This window comes from Gobio gobio, assembly GCF_949357685.1.
Source record: "Gobio gobio genome assembly, chromosome: 17".
Lineage (NCBI taxonomy): Eukaryota > Metazoa > Chordata > Actinopteri > Cypriniformes > Gobionidae > Gobio > Gobio gobio.
Genome location: NC_137110.1, coordinates 3330156 through 3348052, shown reverse-complemented (window position 1 = coordinate 3348052; position 17897 = coordinate 3330156). Strand labels below are relative to the sequence as shown.

The following is a 17897-nucleotide window of genomic DNA, read 5'->3' as shown; positions in this document are numbered from 1 at the left end:
GAGCGTTGTGATAAACCACACAAAGGCCATACACACAATACACTCGCTGTAATCTTGACTCAAACAGAGCAGTTATGAAAGATGTCACATTTTCAGATGAATCATATACTTGTCTCTGCATATTTACCTACAGAAGTAAGTATTTTAACAACAACAAAAAGTAATCTTGTTTTAACCCTTAAATCACCCCTCAAGTAGGGTTTACGTTTGTCAGATAGACCCCAAACATTTACAGAGGAAATATAATTTTTTTACATGGAAAACGATGTATAATTTGTTTTTATTTAGAAAGAAAGTGCAATGACCACATATATCCAGCAGAGGTCCATAGGGACTTCATTTTCACTTCATTAATTGTGTGTGTGTGTGTGTGTGTGTGTGTGTGTGTGTGTGTGTGTGTGTGTGTGTGTGTGTGTGTGTGTGTGTGTGTGTGTGTGTGTGTGTGTTTACATGCATGTAGCATTTGTGCTCTAGTATTAGTTGAATTGTTGATTGTAATTGGCAATTTCTATAAACATGCTCTCTGTTGCAGTCACACACGCGCGCGTGTGCGTGCGTGCGTGTGTGAGAAAGTTCGTTCCACTTTGTGTTTATGCTCTAGGACCAGACCTTGATTTAAATGTAGAAATTTACAGATTTATACTGGATTTATTGGAAAAAAAATTTGACAATCAAATAAATATATATTTTTTACATTTTTCCATCATTACCAAAATCTAAAAAATGCCCCAGACACCTGTGTGTGTGTGTGTGTGTGTGTGTGTGTGTGTGTGTGTGTGTGTGTGTGTGTGTGTGTGTGTGTGTACATGCTAGTTCCATGTTGCATTTGTGCTCTAGTATTAGTCCTTCATTTATGTATGGCAATTTGTCAGATTTATGCCAGTTTTGTTGATTTTATTTGCCAATTTCTATACAAATGCGCTCTGTTGCAGTCACACAAGTGTGTGTTTGTGCACGCATGTGCGTGTGTGTATATGAGATAGAAAGTTCATTCCACTTTGTGTTTATGCTCTAGGACCAGACCTTGATTTAAATGTAGACATTTTCAGATTTAAATTGGATTTTGTTTTATTTTTGTGACAAACAAAGGGAAAAAAAAATAGTTTTTCAGTTTTCCATTCATTTTCAATCTGACCCCGAGGACCTTCAATGGAAATTTTTTTTTTTACACACCTTTTAGAACCACCAAATCAAGCCCAGATTTTTTGTGCATGTTTAGATAGATTATTTAGGAAAAGTCACAGAGTTTTAAAAAAAACTTTTTTTAAAATAAAGGAAAAGTCCAGTGGGGTCAGCTGGACCCCAAGGGGTGATTAAGGGTTAAAGATGATTTGTTTGTGTGTGCATAAAACCTGAAGATCTTTAGGGGGAAGAAAACAGCTGGGCGTGTGAACTTTACTAACGCACACAATAGAAGAAATATTCGCAGACACTCAGAAGACGTCTCTTTGGCAACTGGACAAACCGTGTGGAGAGTCACTGGCAGTTGAATGGAGGACTTTGTCCTTTAAGGTCAACCTTTATTTCCGCACATTCTGGTACATGTCAGAGGTCAGTTGAAGGCTCTATGGAGAGATTTTGCATAAGTTGTATTGGCTCTTTGCAAATGTTACTGAGCACTGCTACCTAAGCAACTGTTGCTTTTGCTCTAAATCTGTCTTTGAATTGGTTTAAATGAACAGAATTATCCCAAATTATGGTAAAATGCTGCTCCCATGAACTTTTACAAATCTTGGATAAAACTGTCATCTCTCATTCCCAAAACTGGTAGAGCAGTTCAAGCCCTCTTTAAATAAATGTATTGAAATATATGTATAATATATACAAATTTTATTATATTTATTTACGTTTACAATATTTACTTACATTTATTTAAAGAGGGCTTGAACTGATGCTCTACCAGTATATTTGGGAATGAGCGATGACAGTTTTATCCAAGTTTTGTAAAAGTGCATGGGAACAGTATTTTACCATAATACTGGGATAATTCATTAATTTTTTTATTTTGGATAAATGCATTTATAAAATGTAAACATACTAATTTAAATGTTAATTAATTTGCATAATGATTCAGATTATTAAAGCCATAGTAAAAAGTTAATAAATAGTAATTTAACCATCTCTTTTTGAAGAAAAAAAAAAATGAAGTGTTACTCTTAATTCCAGCATGCATAGAAACTTTTTTTTAACCATTTTTGGTTGTCCTGCAATTTTGCATAAAATCACACCAAAATCAGTTAAATGTAGTAACAAGATAAAGGGCAAATGGAAAGTCCACTCATCAGATGTTTCTCTGGGCGTTTTCACTCCTGAAAGTCCACACCCAGGTCCAAACCAAAGTTCATGTTTTGATACGTTTTATACATTCTGTTAGTTTTGGTTTGGTTTCACGTTGCAATTATGCGAGAGCAACTTTACATGACACACTTGTGTCCACTCGTCTTCATCATGTGGGCGGCATCTGGACATTGATTGGTTTGTAAATGGACGAGCGTCTGACCTCAGCGCCTTTGACAAGAGTGAATGAACGGACGCATATCGTTGCCACTAGTGAACAGTGGCATTGCTGGACTTTTTCTTATTGTTTCGTTTAAAAGTGGACATTTCAAGCTTTCTATACACATATTCCTCATGTCTGTGAGGCTGAGTTTGGGTTTATTTATGAGACGTGTTCAAGAGCAATGCTAGTGATCGCTCAGACGCCTCCATGTCACGATTATTGTCTGCTGTATTTGCTTCTTATTTATTAAATCCAGGCAATTGGCTGATGAAACATTGATTAAAATTAAGATATGATTTATATAAAACGAAATGAACTTTATAGAAAGGCTTTCTACAAAACAAAACTTAAAAGGATAGTTCATCCAAAAATGAAAATTAGCCCATGATTTACTCTCCCTCAAGTCATCCGAGGTGTGCATGACATTCTTCTTTCAGACAAATAAAATCTGAGTTATATTAAAAATGTTCTGGCTAATCCAAGCTTTATAATAGCAGTAATAGTTGCTCTGTTTTTGAAGTCCATAAAAAATGCATCTGTCCGTCATATAACTGCTCCACACGTCATATAACTGCTCCACTCCTTCTGAAGCGAATCGACGCATTTGTGTTAGAAAAATATCCATATTTAAAAATGCATTTCATTTTTTTCTGTGGCTCTGCATCAGCCGTCCCCACGCCATCACTTCCGGCGAATAAGGTCAAAATACCGTCAAAATACCGACCAATCATCGATATATACATAGATTCCTCATTAATGCCTGCGTGGACCGGTATATATATATATATATATCTATCTTTGATCGCGCCAGTATTTTGACCTTATTCGCCGGAAGTTATGGCGCTGGGAATACTAGATGACATTCATCTGATAAGAGGTAAAAAAATACTGTTGGGTTTCTCGCAGAAACTGATGGTTTCATGTCTTAAGACATCAATGTGTCCCCACGAGCCGCATGGGTTAATAAGGATTCGTATGTCTATGTGTTTTTACTCTCATACTCTAAAATATCTCCATTGACATCATCATACGACTATCACACTGTTAAAAATCTTCATTTGTGTTCTACTGAAGAAACAAACACACCTACATCTCTGATGCCCTGGGGATAAGCAGATAAACATAAACATTTCGTTTTTGGGTGAACTATCCCTTTAAGAAAGTGGTTAAAATAATTTCCGACCTTCCGTCTTCTGACATATTGCGCATCTTTTCACTTTTCATAATCAATATAGCCGAGATGAAATTGAAAAATAACATTATAATATTTAAACATAAACAGGAACTTCCTGTAAATGCTCTGAAAGTCCAAACCATACAGGTAATGCTTTCACACTAGAAACCAACCAAACCTTTGTTTAGTTTGATCCGGACTGAGACGACCAGATTTCGTCTGTTTGGTCTGGACCGTGGTCAGGGGAGGTTTCACACCTGTAATTTTGATTCGGATCAAACTGAAAGTCAGAAAATCCGGACCAAACAAAGTAGGTGTGAAAGGGCCCTCTAATAATCTAACCATCACAGAAGTGTCTCAAACAATGCTCAGGTTTAAAATTCTGTCGGCATTTATTCATTATAAGTCACTTTATTTATATAGTGCTTTTAACAATGCAGATTGTTTCAAAGCAGCTTCACAGTGTTAAACAGGAAAATAATGCAACAATTTGATTCAGCCGTACAGCCATTCTGGAGAAAAACAGTCATCAGTTCATTTCAATTATCATGCAGTGACAGTGTGGGCTTTAGATCAGTAATTTAGTTTATATAGTTAATTTAGTTTAATAATTAGATTTATTTGGATATTTAGTTGAAAAATTATAAGACTTTCATTCATCTTCAGATCACAAGATATTCTGATGAAATCGGAGCGATTTCCGTCCCTCCATTGACAGCTGCACTTCAGAAAGTGCATAAAGAGCTCATAAAACTAATCCATATGAATTAAGTGAATTTTCTGAAGAGACTCGATCGCTTTATATGATATATAAAGTGATCGATTATATTTAATGTGTGAACTAACCCTTTAATTTCACCTTACATAAGAATAAACCCAATACCACTTTTGGAGGTTCAGCAATTTTGCCGAAAATCACACTCAGGGTTCCCACTCTTTTTCAGCAACCATTTTCCAGTACTTTTCCAGGACATTTTCAATTTTACTACGGCAAGAATAAAAGACAAGGATCATGCCAAATATTGCTTTCTAAGTCTTTAAAAGCCGTACAGTTTATTACCATTACTTAACAATCCAGCATTTTTCAATACGAGCTCTTAATCATACATAATGACTATGGAAGCTTGTTTACACCACAGAATAGAAAGAAAAGGTAATTGTGACTTTTTATCTCGCTATTCTGACTCTCTCGCAATTGCGAGTTTACATCTTTGTGATATAAACGCAAAAATTGTCGCAATTCTTTTTTCCTCAGAATTGGACTTTATAACTTGCAATTGCAGTTTAGATCTCGCAATTCAGAGAAAAGAAGTGCAAGATTTAAACTCGCAACTGCGCAAAAAAGTCAACTGTGAAGAAAAGTTCAGAATTGCGAGTTTATATCACGCAATTCTGACTATATCTTGCAATTCTGACTTTATAACACACAAATGTGACTTTATATCAGAATTATGTGATTAGGTAGCAGCTTACTAGGGGTGGTGAAAAAAATCGATTATCGATTAATCGCGAGTATGTTATGGACGAGTATGAATCGATAATTAAATTTTCAAAAATCGATTTTTTTATTTATCTAAACCTGACACTACCACCGTGTGTGTGTGTGTGTGTGTTCATTAGATGAATGTAAATCTGTCGTTAATGCTGAGATGATTCTGAGGGAACACTCTAGAAATCCTCCCGCCTCGCCTCCTCTGGAGCTCAGGCACATTAGCGCGTTAGCACGGCTCAGATTCGCGCACAAACGCCGAATAAACGCCTTCAATCCGCAGATTTATGAGCGCGTCAGATGAGCGAGCGCGACACACATTGACGCGCACATTCGCGGGAATAAAGCCGATCCTGAGGACGCGATGAGCGGATCACACACACACACACACACCCGGACTCATACTGGAAACACACACAACGCCACACTAAAGCAGCACAGATGTCTGATAACGGGATGTGTTTACCGGACAGGCCCGTCTGATCTCCCTGGGCTCGAGTCCCGCGCTCCGCTGCACCGACCCGCGGCTCCCGCTCACGGAACCGAACGGGCCTCGACACTCCTCCGACACGAACGCGTTTTTCTTCTGTCGTTTTTTCCCCTTTTGTCTTTCTCACGTCAGGAAACGAACGAGAGGAGCTCGAGCGGTCCACGCGCGCACCGCATCCATCACGCACACTCTTGACATTTTGTCACTGTGTTCTACAGTACAGTATATAAGCTGAAGCTACAGTAAGTTGTTCAAAAATGTTCATTTTGTGTTCTTAATGATTAAATTGGACAATTTTCTTCTAGAAAGACAAGGTGTTTAGGTGGAGAAAAAACTTCTTCTTTACCTTGACATGTTTCGACTGCAACCTGCAGTCTTCCTCCACCTGAACACGTTGTCTTTCTAGAAGAAAATTGTCCAATTTCTACAGTATGTTGGTTCTGATCTACTTCCTAAAGGAAATAAGCCTTTCATTTATTTGTTATTGTTTAGTTCAACTTGATGAGTCACAACACAATGTGATGTATTCATTTCTGTGTAACTACACGACACGTGCTTTGAGTTGTTGTTACTCAATAAAAGAGTTAAGTAATTCAGTAGTTGACCTTTTTTTTATACTGCAATCACTTTGTAGTGTATTTTCGTTTACTGTTGTGAAATGGAAAATCAATAATCGCTAATCGAGAATCGTTAATAATCGACTGTAATCGAATCGGGACTTCAATAATCATAATCGAATCGGGAAATCAGACAGATTAACCACCCCTACAGCTTACGAGTTAACATTCACTGCACACATTTGAGCAGTTATAGCATTAGCTAACGGCTGCAAGTGGCAACACAAGACTAAACATCATTATTCAAAATACTACTCACACGTATCAAACTCAGCATTCCTGAACATGTGCTTCTGCAACTAGCGCTAATTGTTTGGGCCAGCGATAAACTCTTATACTCGGCTAAAGAAATAACTTTTTTTTTAAAGAATTTTCCCAGACGACAACAAGATTTTCCAGGACATTTTACATTTTCTCTCATTTTCCATGTGTTTTCCAGGACTGGAAAATTTGTCATCAATTTTCCAGGTTTTCCAGGAAGAGTGGGAACCCTGACACTGTTGTTGACCGATGTCCGAGTTTGCAACGGTCACTAAGGGCTTGATTTTGTTCAATGCAAATGTCTGTGCTTTCTGCAAACTCACCTCTGTCAGCAATTCCAGCTCATTGTTATACGTCGGGCGGCTGTAGACAAAAACAGGACGTGCCAGTCCCTCTCCCACCGATGCCAATCTCATTCCCTCTTTCACCCGGTTTCGGACAAACTGGCGGCCGAAGGATGTTGACCGCAACACAGAGCCCATGTATATGGAAGGAAACAGGGCTGTGCTTTCATTCCACAGCCACTTCAGCTGCTCGTTCCGGGCCACTTCCACATCCGGGCAGCGGCCCGTGTAATTCTCCAGGCTGTTGCGATAGTCGTGGTTGTAGCAGTCCGGAAAGAGGTAGAATCCCCACAGCTGGTTGGGACGCAAGCTTTTGGCCAGCCGTAACGTCTCTAGCATGAATATCCGGCTGGACATTTCAAACTCCTGCTGGGCCAGTTTCTTGATCTGGATGGGAGTCCGGTCCGGGTTTTTCTGGGCCACTAAGCGCTGTGACTGGCTCTTGTATACGTCTTTGGCGTCCCAGTTACGCATCCACAGCGGACGCCATTCCTCCCAGTCGATGACGGCCAGACCTCGTGCGAACGGGTCGCGAATGTACTTCTGGATTCCCTCTGGCATCTGCTCGCGGTGGAGCGTGAGGCTGGCGAGCTGCGGTAGTCCACCATTGATGGCGGTGCCGTGCTCAAAGTATGGATACAAGCCCAGCCGGTCTTTGTAGAACATGGTGAGGTTCTGCCTGGTGAAGCCCTCGTTAGGAGACGCCACGATCTGAAACTGATCGAGCTGGAAGTGGACTTTGTGGCGAGGCCTGCAGTCTTCGGTCGGGGCGTTCCAGACCAGAACCAGCGGCTTCTGAGGGTAAAGAGGCCAGATGGTGGGCTTCAGGTCTTCAGCCGGAGTTAGATGACCCAGAGCCAGTGGGACCAACAAGCAGATTCTCCAATTAAGCTGGATCCAGTGCGCCATGACTTCAGTCGTTCACAATAAGAGCCTGGGGGGAAAAAAAGTCACATTTCTAATTAGGGATCGACCGATATGGATTTTTTAGTGCCGATGCCGATACCGATTTTTTTTCATCAGCCTTATGTGGCGTTCACACCGGACGCAATTCGCGCGAATAATTACTTATATACATTACTTATACTTTTTTTCATGAAGCTTTTTTCATGAAGCTTCGAAGCGTTATGAATCAGTGAGTCGAATCAGCGGTTTGAATCGCCAAATTTCAGCAGTTTGGCGGTTTGACACGCGATCCGAATCATGATTCGACTCGCTGATTCATAACGCTTCGAAGCTTCATGATGCCGTGTTTTGACATCGTCATCACTATGCAAGTCGTTATTTAGGGTTTTTTTGCGCACAAAAACTATTCTCGCTGATTTATAAAGTTATTGTAGAACCACTGTAGTGAGATGGACTTTGTAACGATGTCTTTAGTGCCTTTTAAGGGTCTTGAGAGTGAACCGTGCCATTGAGCCAATGGAGGCCTTTCAGAGCGATCGGATTTACACTAAAATATCTTCATTTGTGTTCCGAATACGAACGGAGGTCTTACGGGTGTCGAACGACATGAGGGTCAGTCATTAATGACAATTTAAATTTTTGGGTGAACTAACCCTTTAATATGCGCGAGGACGGGAGAGCATGAGAGTTTGAAGACGGTGAGAGCTGCCCTGTGGACGCCTGTCTGTAAATAATGCAGGGGGAAAAAAATATCGGCGAAAGCAGCAGCCTTATATCGGCCGATGCTGATACACGTAAAAATCACAAATATCCGCCCGATATATCGGCCGGACGATATATCGGTCTATCACTATTTCTAATTACAGCTAATTCTGATCTAGGGATGTAAACGGTTTAGGGCTGTCAAAATTGCTCAAAAATGACGTTCGAATATTCACTCTAAAAAAGCCACGAATTTTCAAACTATTCGAACATCTGGTTGCGCATTTTATCAATGAAGCGCATTACGTCAATAACAGGACAAATTAATACAAAGAGACATAACTACTTATATAGGTAGTCTATTTAAGTTTAAACATATTTGACAACGTATTACCTACACAAAAACAAGTAAATCAACTAATGGCTAAAGACCGCAGACTCGCCCTCGCGCTCTCTGCGCATAACGGTTTAAATGAACAAACACATTTTGAGAGCTGAGTTTTGTGCAAGCAATTTAAGGTCGCGACTCTTGTCCCAAATATAGCAGGCTTCATTCAGTGATTGAAACAAATATTAATATAAGTTTTACAGCATATTATTGAACGCTCCGAGCGAGCTGTGCTGTGGTAAACATGGAACTTTTCCTTGACATGAAACGGTAAATAATCAAACCAGTGGAAGCAGTGCATTTATCCTTCATTCATGCAATATCTCTTCAGTCAGTACCTCGGCTCCATTGCTTGACAGAACTCACTGAAGCCCCATCCACGACACTGATCAAGCTCATGTCCTTACAAATGAACTAAATTAATTTCTCCGTTATGGCCTCTTGTCGTGTTGCAGACACAGAGCTTGTGGCGGGCGATGCAAAGTAAGGCTGGTCCAGTTTGCACATACAAATTAGTTGCTTATATTTACAAAACGAGCCTACAAAAGCATAAAAAAGCCCGTTTAATAAAGAAAAGTTCACGAAACTAAGTGAAAACTCACGAAAGTGTTTAGTGAAATTAGGAAACATTTAGATATCATAAATTGAGTTGTATAAGTTAACGTTACATTTCTACATACATTTTGTTCTCGTGTCACAAGTTATATCAAGGTTTATTTTGATCTGTTTTACATGATTCTTCTGTAGTGTGGTTTTCGGTGAAGTGTACTAAAATAAATATCGTCACCTGTGTACATTAGCCCACTTCTTCTCGACGCTTTTTCCTGATAGTTTATAGAACAATTACTCCGAGTCGCCATCTGTCGTTTCAAAGAAAAGCACAACGCCGAGCGCGTCAAATATAAACGCCTCGTCCGTTTGGGGAGGAGCGCGCGCAGTCAGCGGAGACAGGCCAAAGTACACAAGGCTTCACTCGCAAAGCAGACAGCCACGCCTCTACTACCGCGGGCGTTTTTTCCCCACATTTTTTTATTTATTCGAATATTAATTTTCACCTTCGAAATTCGTTTTTTAAAAACTATTCGAATATATATTCGAATTTAGAATATTCGTTGACAGCCCTAAAACGGTTAATCAATTATCGATTAATTGTCGACAAGAATGTACTCGATTAAATTAAATTAATTGTCCTTTAATTGAACATTGCGAACGCGCGGGCGGCAAGAGACCCGACACAAACTTGCATGCCGGTCAAAACGGAGTGGAGTGTGGGAGCATTTCTAATTAATTAATGATGACAAAAACGCCCATTGTAAACTATGATTAAGTACAACAGCTCTACAAGTTCGCTAAGATACCACCTTCTTAACTTGCATGCAGTCGTGTTGCAGGGAGGAAGTCTGTCGCCTACCATCGCTGCTGTGGTGGGAAGGCGAGTATGACCACAGGAAAGCGGAGGGCATTACTCAGGGGATTTGCGGCATGATCGAAAAAGATATGATGCCAGTCAGCACCACTGATAGTAAGGGATTTAGGGAGTTAATACACTTCATGGAGCCAGGATATAATATCCCTTCTCGAGCGACTATAACTACCCACTTTGAAGCACACTACAAAAACAAGAAGGCTGAGCTAAAAACACAGTTAGCCGCGGCTAATGTGGCTTGTTGGACGGCAACGTTGCTGCTAATGTTCAAGTTTTTCATACAAGTAATTTACCAGATAGATTATTATATGTAGGCTTAATATAGCGTAGGCTAAGCCTACACATATAGATTTTTATTTAAAATTTATTTTATGTTGCTTAAAGGGACGAGACTAAAAGTTAGTTCACCCAAAAATGAAAATTCTGTCATTAATTCCTCACCCTCCTGTCGTTGGACACCCGTCAGACCTCCGTTCATCTTCAGACACAAATGAAGATATTTTAGTGTAAAGCTGATGCTGAGAAAGGCTTCAGATAGGCCTCCATTGGCATTCAGTACATTTACACTCACAAGACCCATAAAAGGCACTAAAAACATCGTTACAAAGTCCATCTCACCACAGTGACTCTACAATAATCTTACGATGCGACGACAATAGTTTTTGTGCGGAAAAAAAAAATCTAAATAACGCCTGAACACATGAATCTGAGTGTGTTGATGATGGGATGGCGTTATTCTGTGTGTTCTCTCGCCGCTGCTATGACACTTGTTCACACTCCAGTGAGAGGAAAGCGCTTCTGCAGAATAAAACCACAAACTAACGCGGATATGATGTCATCAACAGGCCACGCCCACACACAGAATCGCATCTCACGATTTACAAATAGTTGGAAACATTTGGGATATTGTAAGTACTCGACTGAACAAAATACATAACACTGGCCTAGTGGTGTTCGGATTGGAAATGTTACATAGTGCACCTTTAACAGGATGCAATAATAACACACAGTGTAAATGATTATATTTATTACAATTATTAAACGGATGCCACCTTAATGGGAAAATAAAAGCCCTCCCTACACCGACCCAATAAATACTAAATACACTCATTAGGCATTTTATTTACACTTTTAATACATAATGAAATCAAATGGTAATACGCTCAAAATGTAAAAAAAAAACAAAAAAACAATCTACTACTCAACTTTACTGTAAAATATTGCTATTTTAAATCAGCCAAGAGGTCACACCGTGATGTATCGATGTGCGCACGTTTAATATAATAAATGAAAATTTCATTATTTATTAATCAATGATATTATGATTTTGTGTTCTTATTTTAAATAAAGTTGGTTATTATAATACAATGATATTATGTTAAAAACCCAAGTGTTACTGCTATTCCCACTGCTAAAATCCTTTAAATATTATATCTTAGATATCCATGTTATTTATGTAAACATACATTTAGAAAATGCATACAAATAGTATTTTAGTAGGCCTAACACTTTTTTAAGCAACACATTCATAGAAAGACGCGTGATGATATTGCAATGTAAGGCAGAATATCTCATATCTCATGTTTCTCATACAGTAATGGCATTAAATGAAGAGCAAATGGCAGTTTTGCTTATAATCAGATGTTTCTCAGGCAATGTTTACGGTTGTTAAGATGCAATCTTGCCTTTTAATCAGCAATCAGGAGTCAGAGATATCAAAAACTATATCTAAATATATGCGCTCCACATTAATCTTGAAAATTAACTAATATATGTCTATTTTTTCTTCTAATGATGTTGATGTTTAAATAAAACATAACTGAGAACTCAATCCCTTGCGTTACAAAAGAGCAACATATGAGTAATGTGTACTTTGAAACATCCCATGGCACTATTTTTCGAGGAATAATGTAGACTTTTTGTGTGTAAAAAGTGTGTAAAACAATCCGCAGCCCGTTCACATCACCCATAGAGCAACACTCATGAAACCGCGACAACTTTTACATGGAAATGACTCACCTTTGCTAATAAAAACAGCAGTCATTCCCAGATAAATAACTCCATCGCTCCGCTTTCCACGTCGCCTGTTGCCTTCGGGAGCGTTGCGCTGCTTATAACGCGCTCAGATGTGGCGATGTCGCGATGCTCTGAGCGGAATCACATTCTTCATCTGGGACGCTTTTATCTGAGCGGCAGCGCAACAACTTCAAAGCGCCGCTTCCATAAGTTTGTTTCATTGATTCGCTGCATGGGCGTGGCTTATCTGCAGCTCGCTGGGGGCGTGTTTCCTGTATGCAAATGAGTACAGCGTCGACAAGCAGGTCCAAAAGAACGTTTTTTTATTGAATAAACACGCATCATTTAATGAACATACAATAATAAATCAGTAAAAAGAAAACAAATGGAAAAACAATTATCTTTAAAGTGTGACAAGGTCTTCTAGGTTTCTAGTCGCTTAATATAATATAAATTCCCCCCAAAAATTTTTAATTCAGCGGTTGGGTTTTTTTAGCCCAGGGATTGGGTTGTTTTATCACAGGGGTTGGGTTGTTTTAGCCCAGCGATTTGGTTGTTTTAGCCCAGGGATTGGGTTGTTTTATCACAGTGGTTAAGTTTTTTTAGCCCTGGAATTGGGTAGTTTTTGCCCTGTGATTGGGTTGTTTTATCACAGTGGTTGGGTTTTTTTAGCCCTGGAATTGGGTAGTTTTTGCCCAGGGATTGGGTTGTTTTAGCCCAGGGATTGGGTTGTTTTAGCCCAGGGATTGGGTTGTTTTAGCCCAGGGATTGGGTTGTTTTAGCCCAGGGGTTGGGTTGTTTTAGCCCAGCGATTGGGTTGTTTTAGCCCAGGGATTGGGTTGTTTTAGCCCAGCGGTTGGGTTGTTTTAGCCCAGCAATTGGGTTGTTTTAGCCCAGCGGTTGGGTTGTTTTAGCCCAGCAATTGGGTTGTTTTAGCCCAGTGGTTAGGTTGTTTTAGCCCAGCGATTGGGTTGTTTTATCACAGTGGTTGGGTTGTTTTTTCATTGCGGTTGGGTTGTTTTAGCCCAGCGGTTGGGTTGTTTTAGCCCAGGGGTTGGGTTGTTTTAGCCCAGCGGTTGGGTTGTTTTAGCCCAGGGATTGGGTTGTTTTATCACAGGGGTTGGGTTGTTTTAGCCCAGCTGTTGGGTTGTTTTAGCCCAGGGATTGGGTTGTTTTATCACAGGGGTTGGGTTGTTTTAGCCCAGCTGTTGGGTTGTTTTAGCCCAGGGATTGGGTTGTTTTATCACAGGGGTTGGGTTGTTTTAGCCCAGCTGTTGGGTTGTTTTAGCCCAGGGATTGGGTTGTTTTATCACAGCTGTTGGGTTGGTTTAGCCCAGGGGATTTACATTTATCATCCATCACACAGGTTATGTCAATTTTAATATTTGTCCATGTTAATAAATTATGACCTAAAAGTTTTTTTTTTTTTTTATGTTTTTTTAAAAATAAGACTTTTAGGCTCAACAAGGCTGAATTTATTTAATTTAAAATACACAAAAATCTAATATTGTGAAATATGATTACGATTTAAAAAAGCTTTTTTATATTTAAATATATTTTAAGATATAATTCATTCCTGAGATGAAAGCTGCAGTGTCACATGATCCTTCAGAAATCACTCTAATATGAGGATTTGATGCTCAAGAAACATTTATGATTCATATCAGTGTTTACATTTTTTTTTCAGAATTCTTTGATGAATAGAAAGTTCAAAAGAACAGCATTTATTTAAAATACAATCATTTTGAACATTATAAATGTCTTTACTGTCACTTTTGATCACTTTTCTTGCCGAATAAATTTTTTAATTTCTTTTTAAAAAAAAGTGTATAATGTATAATTACAGGAGTTCCACAAGGATGTGATTTGTGTGATGATATTTAATGTGTTTTTTGTGGTGAAGCCAAAGATAAAGTGACGGAGACTTCTTCTAAAAACATGAGAAATCATACCAATCCCGAGCTTTTGAACGTGTATATTTAGCCATGGTTTGGTCTTTATCATGTGATGTTTGAGGATTGGCGTGATGGATATGACATCAGAGTTGGGCTTCCTGACCTCTGACCTCCTGTTCCGCCTCAGGTTCTGCTGACTCATGTGTGCTCATGAAAGAGAGAGGACTTCCTTCCTCAGGTCTGACATCAGCTAGGCAGCGGCAGGAAGCTTTAACAATATGAGAGGAAGTGACCACACACACCCATCCCTGAGCATGAGCAGATCAGAGGCAGAAGTTCCCCTGCTTTATCTCTCCATCTCCACTCCTGTAAGACACTCCCACAGAAACCTTCAGGTCAAAGGTCAACCAGCAGCTTTAGAGGGCAATTTATCTCTAAAAATGCTGTTGGGCAAACTATTGTTTAAAAATGACTGTACTGCTTGAGCTTGCTTAAAAATCTACCCAAAATATGTTGGAAATTAACATTATTAATAAGTTTAATGAATAATAATTCAACAATTAACATTTATTAAATTGCTTATAAATGTTGACATTTAGATTATTATTGTTGCCTCTTGTAATAAAATAGTCAGATTTTTAATTTCCAACCTATTTTGGATTCATTTTAAGCCAGCCATAGTCATTTTTAAACAATAGCTGGGTTAAATAAAACTACCCAATCACTGCTTTAAAACAACCCAATCGCTGGGCTAAAACAACCAAACTGCTGGGCTAAAACAACCCAATCGCTGGGCTAAAACAACCCAATTGCTGGTTTAAAACAACCCAATCGCTGGGCTAAAACAACCCAATCGCTGGGCTAGAACAACCCAATCGCTGGTTTAAAACAACCCAATCGCTGGGCTAAAACAACCAAACTGCTGGGCTAAAACAACCCAATCGCTGGTCTAAAACTACCTAATTGCTGGTTTAAAACTACCCAATTGCTGGTTTAAAACTACCCAATCGCTGGTTTAAAACTACCCAATCGCTGGGCTAAAACAACCCAATTGCTGGGCTAAAACAACCCAATCGCTGGGCTAAAACAACCCAATCTCTGGGCTAAAACGACCCAATCGCTGGTTTAAAACTACCCAATCGCTGGGCTAAAACAACCCAATCTCTGGGCTAAAACAACCAAATTTCTGGGCTAAAACAACCCAATCGCTGGGCTAAAACAACCCAATCGCTGGGCTAAAACAACCCAATCTCTGGACTAAAACGACCCAATCGCTGGTTTAAAACTACCCAATCGCTGGGCTAAAACAACCCAATCGCTGGGCTAAAACAACCCAATCGCTGGGCTAAAACAACCCAATCGCTGGGCTAAAACAACCCAATCTCTGGGCTAAAACTACCTAATTGCTGGTTTAAAACTACCCAATCGCTGGGCTAAAACAACCCAATCGCTGGGCTAAAACAACCCAATCTCTGGGCTAAAACGACCCAATCGCTGGTTTAAAACTACCCAATCGCTGGGCTAAAACAACCCAATCGCTGGGCTAAAACAACCAAATTTCTGGGCTAAAACAACCCAATCGCTGGGCTAAAACAACCCAATCGCTGGGCTAAAACAACCCAATTGCTGGTTTAAAACAACCCAATCGCTGGGTTAAAACAACCCAATCGCTGGGCTAGAACAACCCAATCGCTGGTTTAAAACTACCCAATCGCTGGGCTAAAACAACCCAATCACTGGTTTAAAACAACCAAATCGCTGGGCTAAAACAACCAAATCGCTGGGCTAAAACAACCCAATCGCTGGGCTAAAACAACCCAATCTCTGGGCTAAAACGACCCAATCGCTGGTTTAAAACTACCCAATCGCTGGGCTAAAACAACCCAATCGCTGGGCTAAAACAACCAAATTTCTGGGCTAAAACAACCCAATCGCTGGGCTAAAACAACCCAATCGCTGGGCTAAAACAACCCAATCGCTGGGCTAAAACGACCCAATCGCTGGTTTAAAACTACCCAATCGCTGGGCTAAAACAACCCAATCGCTGGGCTAAAACAACCAAATTTCTGGGCTAAAACAACCCAATCGCTGGGCTAAAACAACCCAATCGCTGGGCTAAAACAACCCAATTGCTGGTTTAAAACAACCCAATCGCTGGGTTAAAACAACCCAATCGCTGGGCTAGAACAACCCAATCGCTGGTTTAAAACTACCCAATCGCTGGGCTAAAACAACCCAATCACTGGTTTAAAACAACCAAATCGCTGGGCTAAAACAACCCAATTGCTGGTTTAAAACAACCCAATCGCTGGGCTAAAACAACCCAATCGCTGGGCTAGAACAACCCAATCGCTGGTTTAAAACAACCCAATCGCTGGGCTAAAACAACCCAATCACTGGTCTAAAACTACCTAATTGCTGGTTTAAAACTACCCAATCGCTGGTTTAAAACTACCCAATCGCTGGGCTAAAACAACCCAATTGCTGGGCTAAAACAACCCAATCGCTGGGCTAAAACAACCCAATCTCTGGGCTAAAACAACCCAATCTCTGGGCTAAAACAACCACATTTCTGGGCTAAAACAACCCAATCGCTGGGCTAAAACAACCCAATTGCTGGGCTAAAACAACCCAATCTCTGGACTAAAACGACCCAATCGCTGGTTTAAAACTACCCAATCGCTGGGCTAAAACAACCCAATCGCTGGGCTAAAACAACCCAATCGCTGGGCTAAAACAACCCAATCGCTGGGCTAAAACAACCCAATCTTTGGGCTAAAACTACCTAATTGCTGGTTTAAAACTACCCAATCGCTGGGCTAAAACAACCCAATCGCTGGGCTAAAACAACCCAATCTCTGGGCTAAAACAACCCAATCGCTGGTTTAAAACTACCCAATCGCTGGGCTAAAACAACCCAATCGCTGGGCTAAAACAACCAAATTTCTGGGCTAAAACAACCCAATCGCTGGGCTAAAACTACCCAATCGCTGGGCTAAAACAACCCAATCGCTGGGCTAAAACAACCCAATCGCTGGGCTAAAACAACCCAATCTCTGGGCTAAAACGACCCAATCGCTGGTTTAAAACTACCCAATCGCTGGGCTAAAACAACCCAATCGCTGGGTTAAAACAACCAAATTTCTGGGCTAAAACAACCCAATCGCTGGGCTAAAACAACCCAATCGCTGGGCTAAAACAACCCAATCTCTGGACTAAAACGACCCAATCGCTGGTTTAAAACTACCCAATCGCTGGGCTAAAACAACCCAATCGCTGGGCTAAAACAACCCAATCGCTGGGCTAAAACAACCCAATCGCTGGGCTAAAACAACCCAATCTCTGGACTAAAACGACCCAATCGCTGGTTTAAAACTACCCAATCGCTGGGCTAAAACAACCCAATCGCTGGGCTAAAACAACCCAATCGCTGGGCTAAAACAACCCAATCGCTGGGCTAAAACAACCCAATCTCTGGGCTAAAACAACCCAATCGCTGGGCTAAAACAACCCAATCGCTGGGCTAAAACAACCCAATCTCTGGGCTAAAACGACCCAATCGCTGGTTTAAAACTACCCAATCGCTGGGCTAAAACAACCCAATCGCTGGGCTAAAACAACCAAATTTCTGGGCTAAAACAACCCAATCGCTGGGCTAAAACAACCCAATCTCTGGACTAAAACGACCC

At 40.3% G+C, this 17897-nt stretch overlaps 1 protein-coding gene across 1 annotated transcript in view; it reads right to left on the bottom strand.

Moving 5' to 3' along the window:
• Nucleotides 1–12469, bottom strand: part of hyal2a (hyaluronidase 2a) — a 38565-nt gene extending 26096 nt beyond the window's left edge. Inside the window, exons 1-2 of the mRNA XM_079841303.1 lie at nucleotides 12317–12469; nucleotides 6855–7809 (exon numbers count right to left, since the gene is read on the bottom strand). Of these exons, the coding sequence (XP_079697429.1) occupies nucleotides 6855–7784 (930 nt within the window). The 5' untranslated portion in view covers nucleotides 7785–7809; nucleotides 12317–12469. The remainder of the gene's footprint in view (nucleotides 1–6854; nucleotides 7810–12316) is intronic.
• Between the last annotated feature and the right edge of the window lie 5428 nt (nucleotides 12470–17897).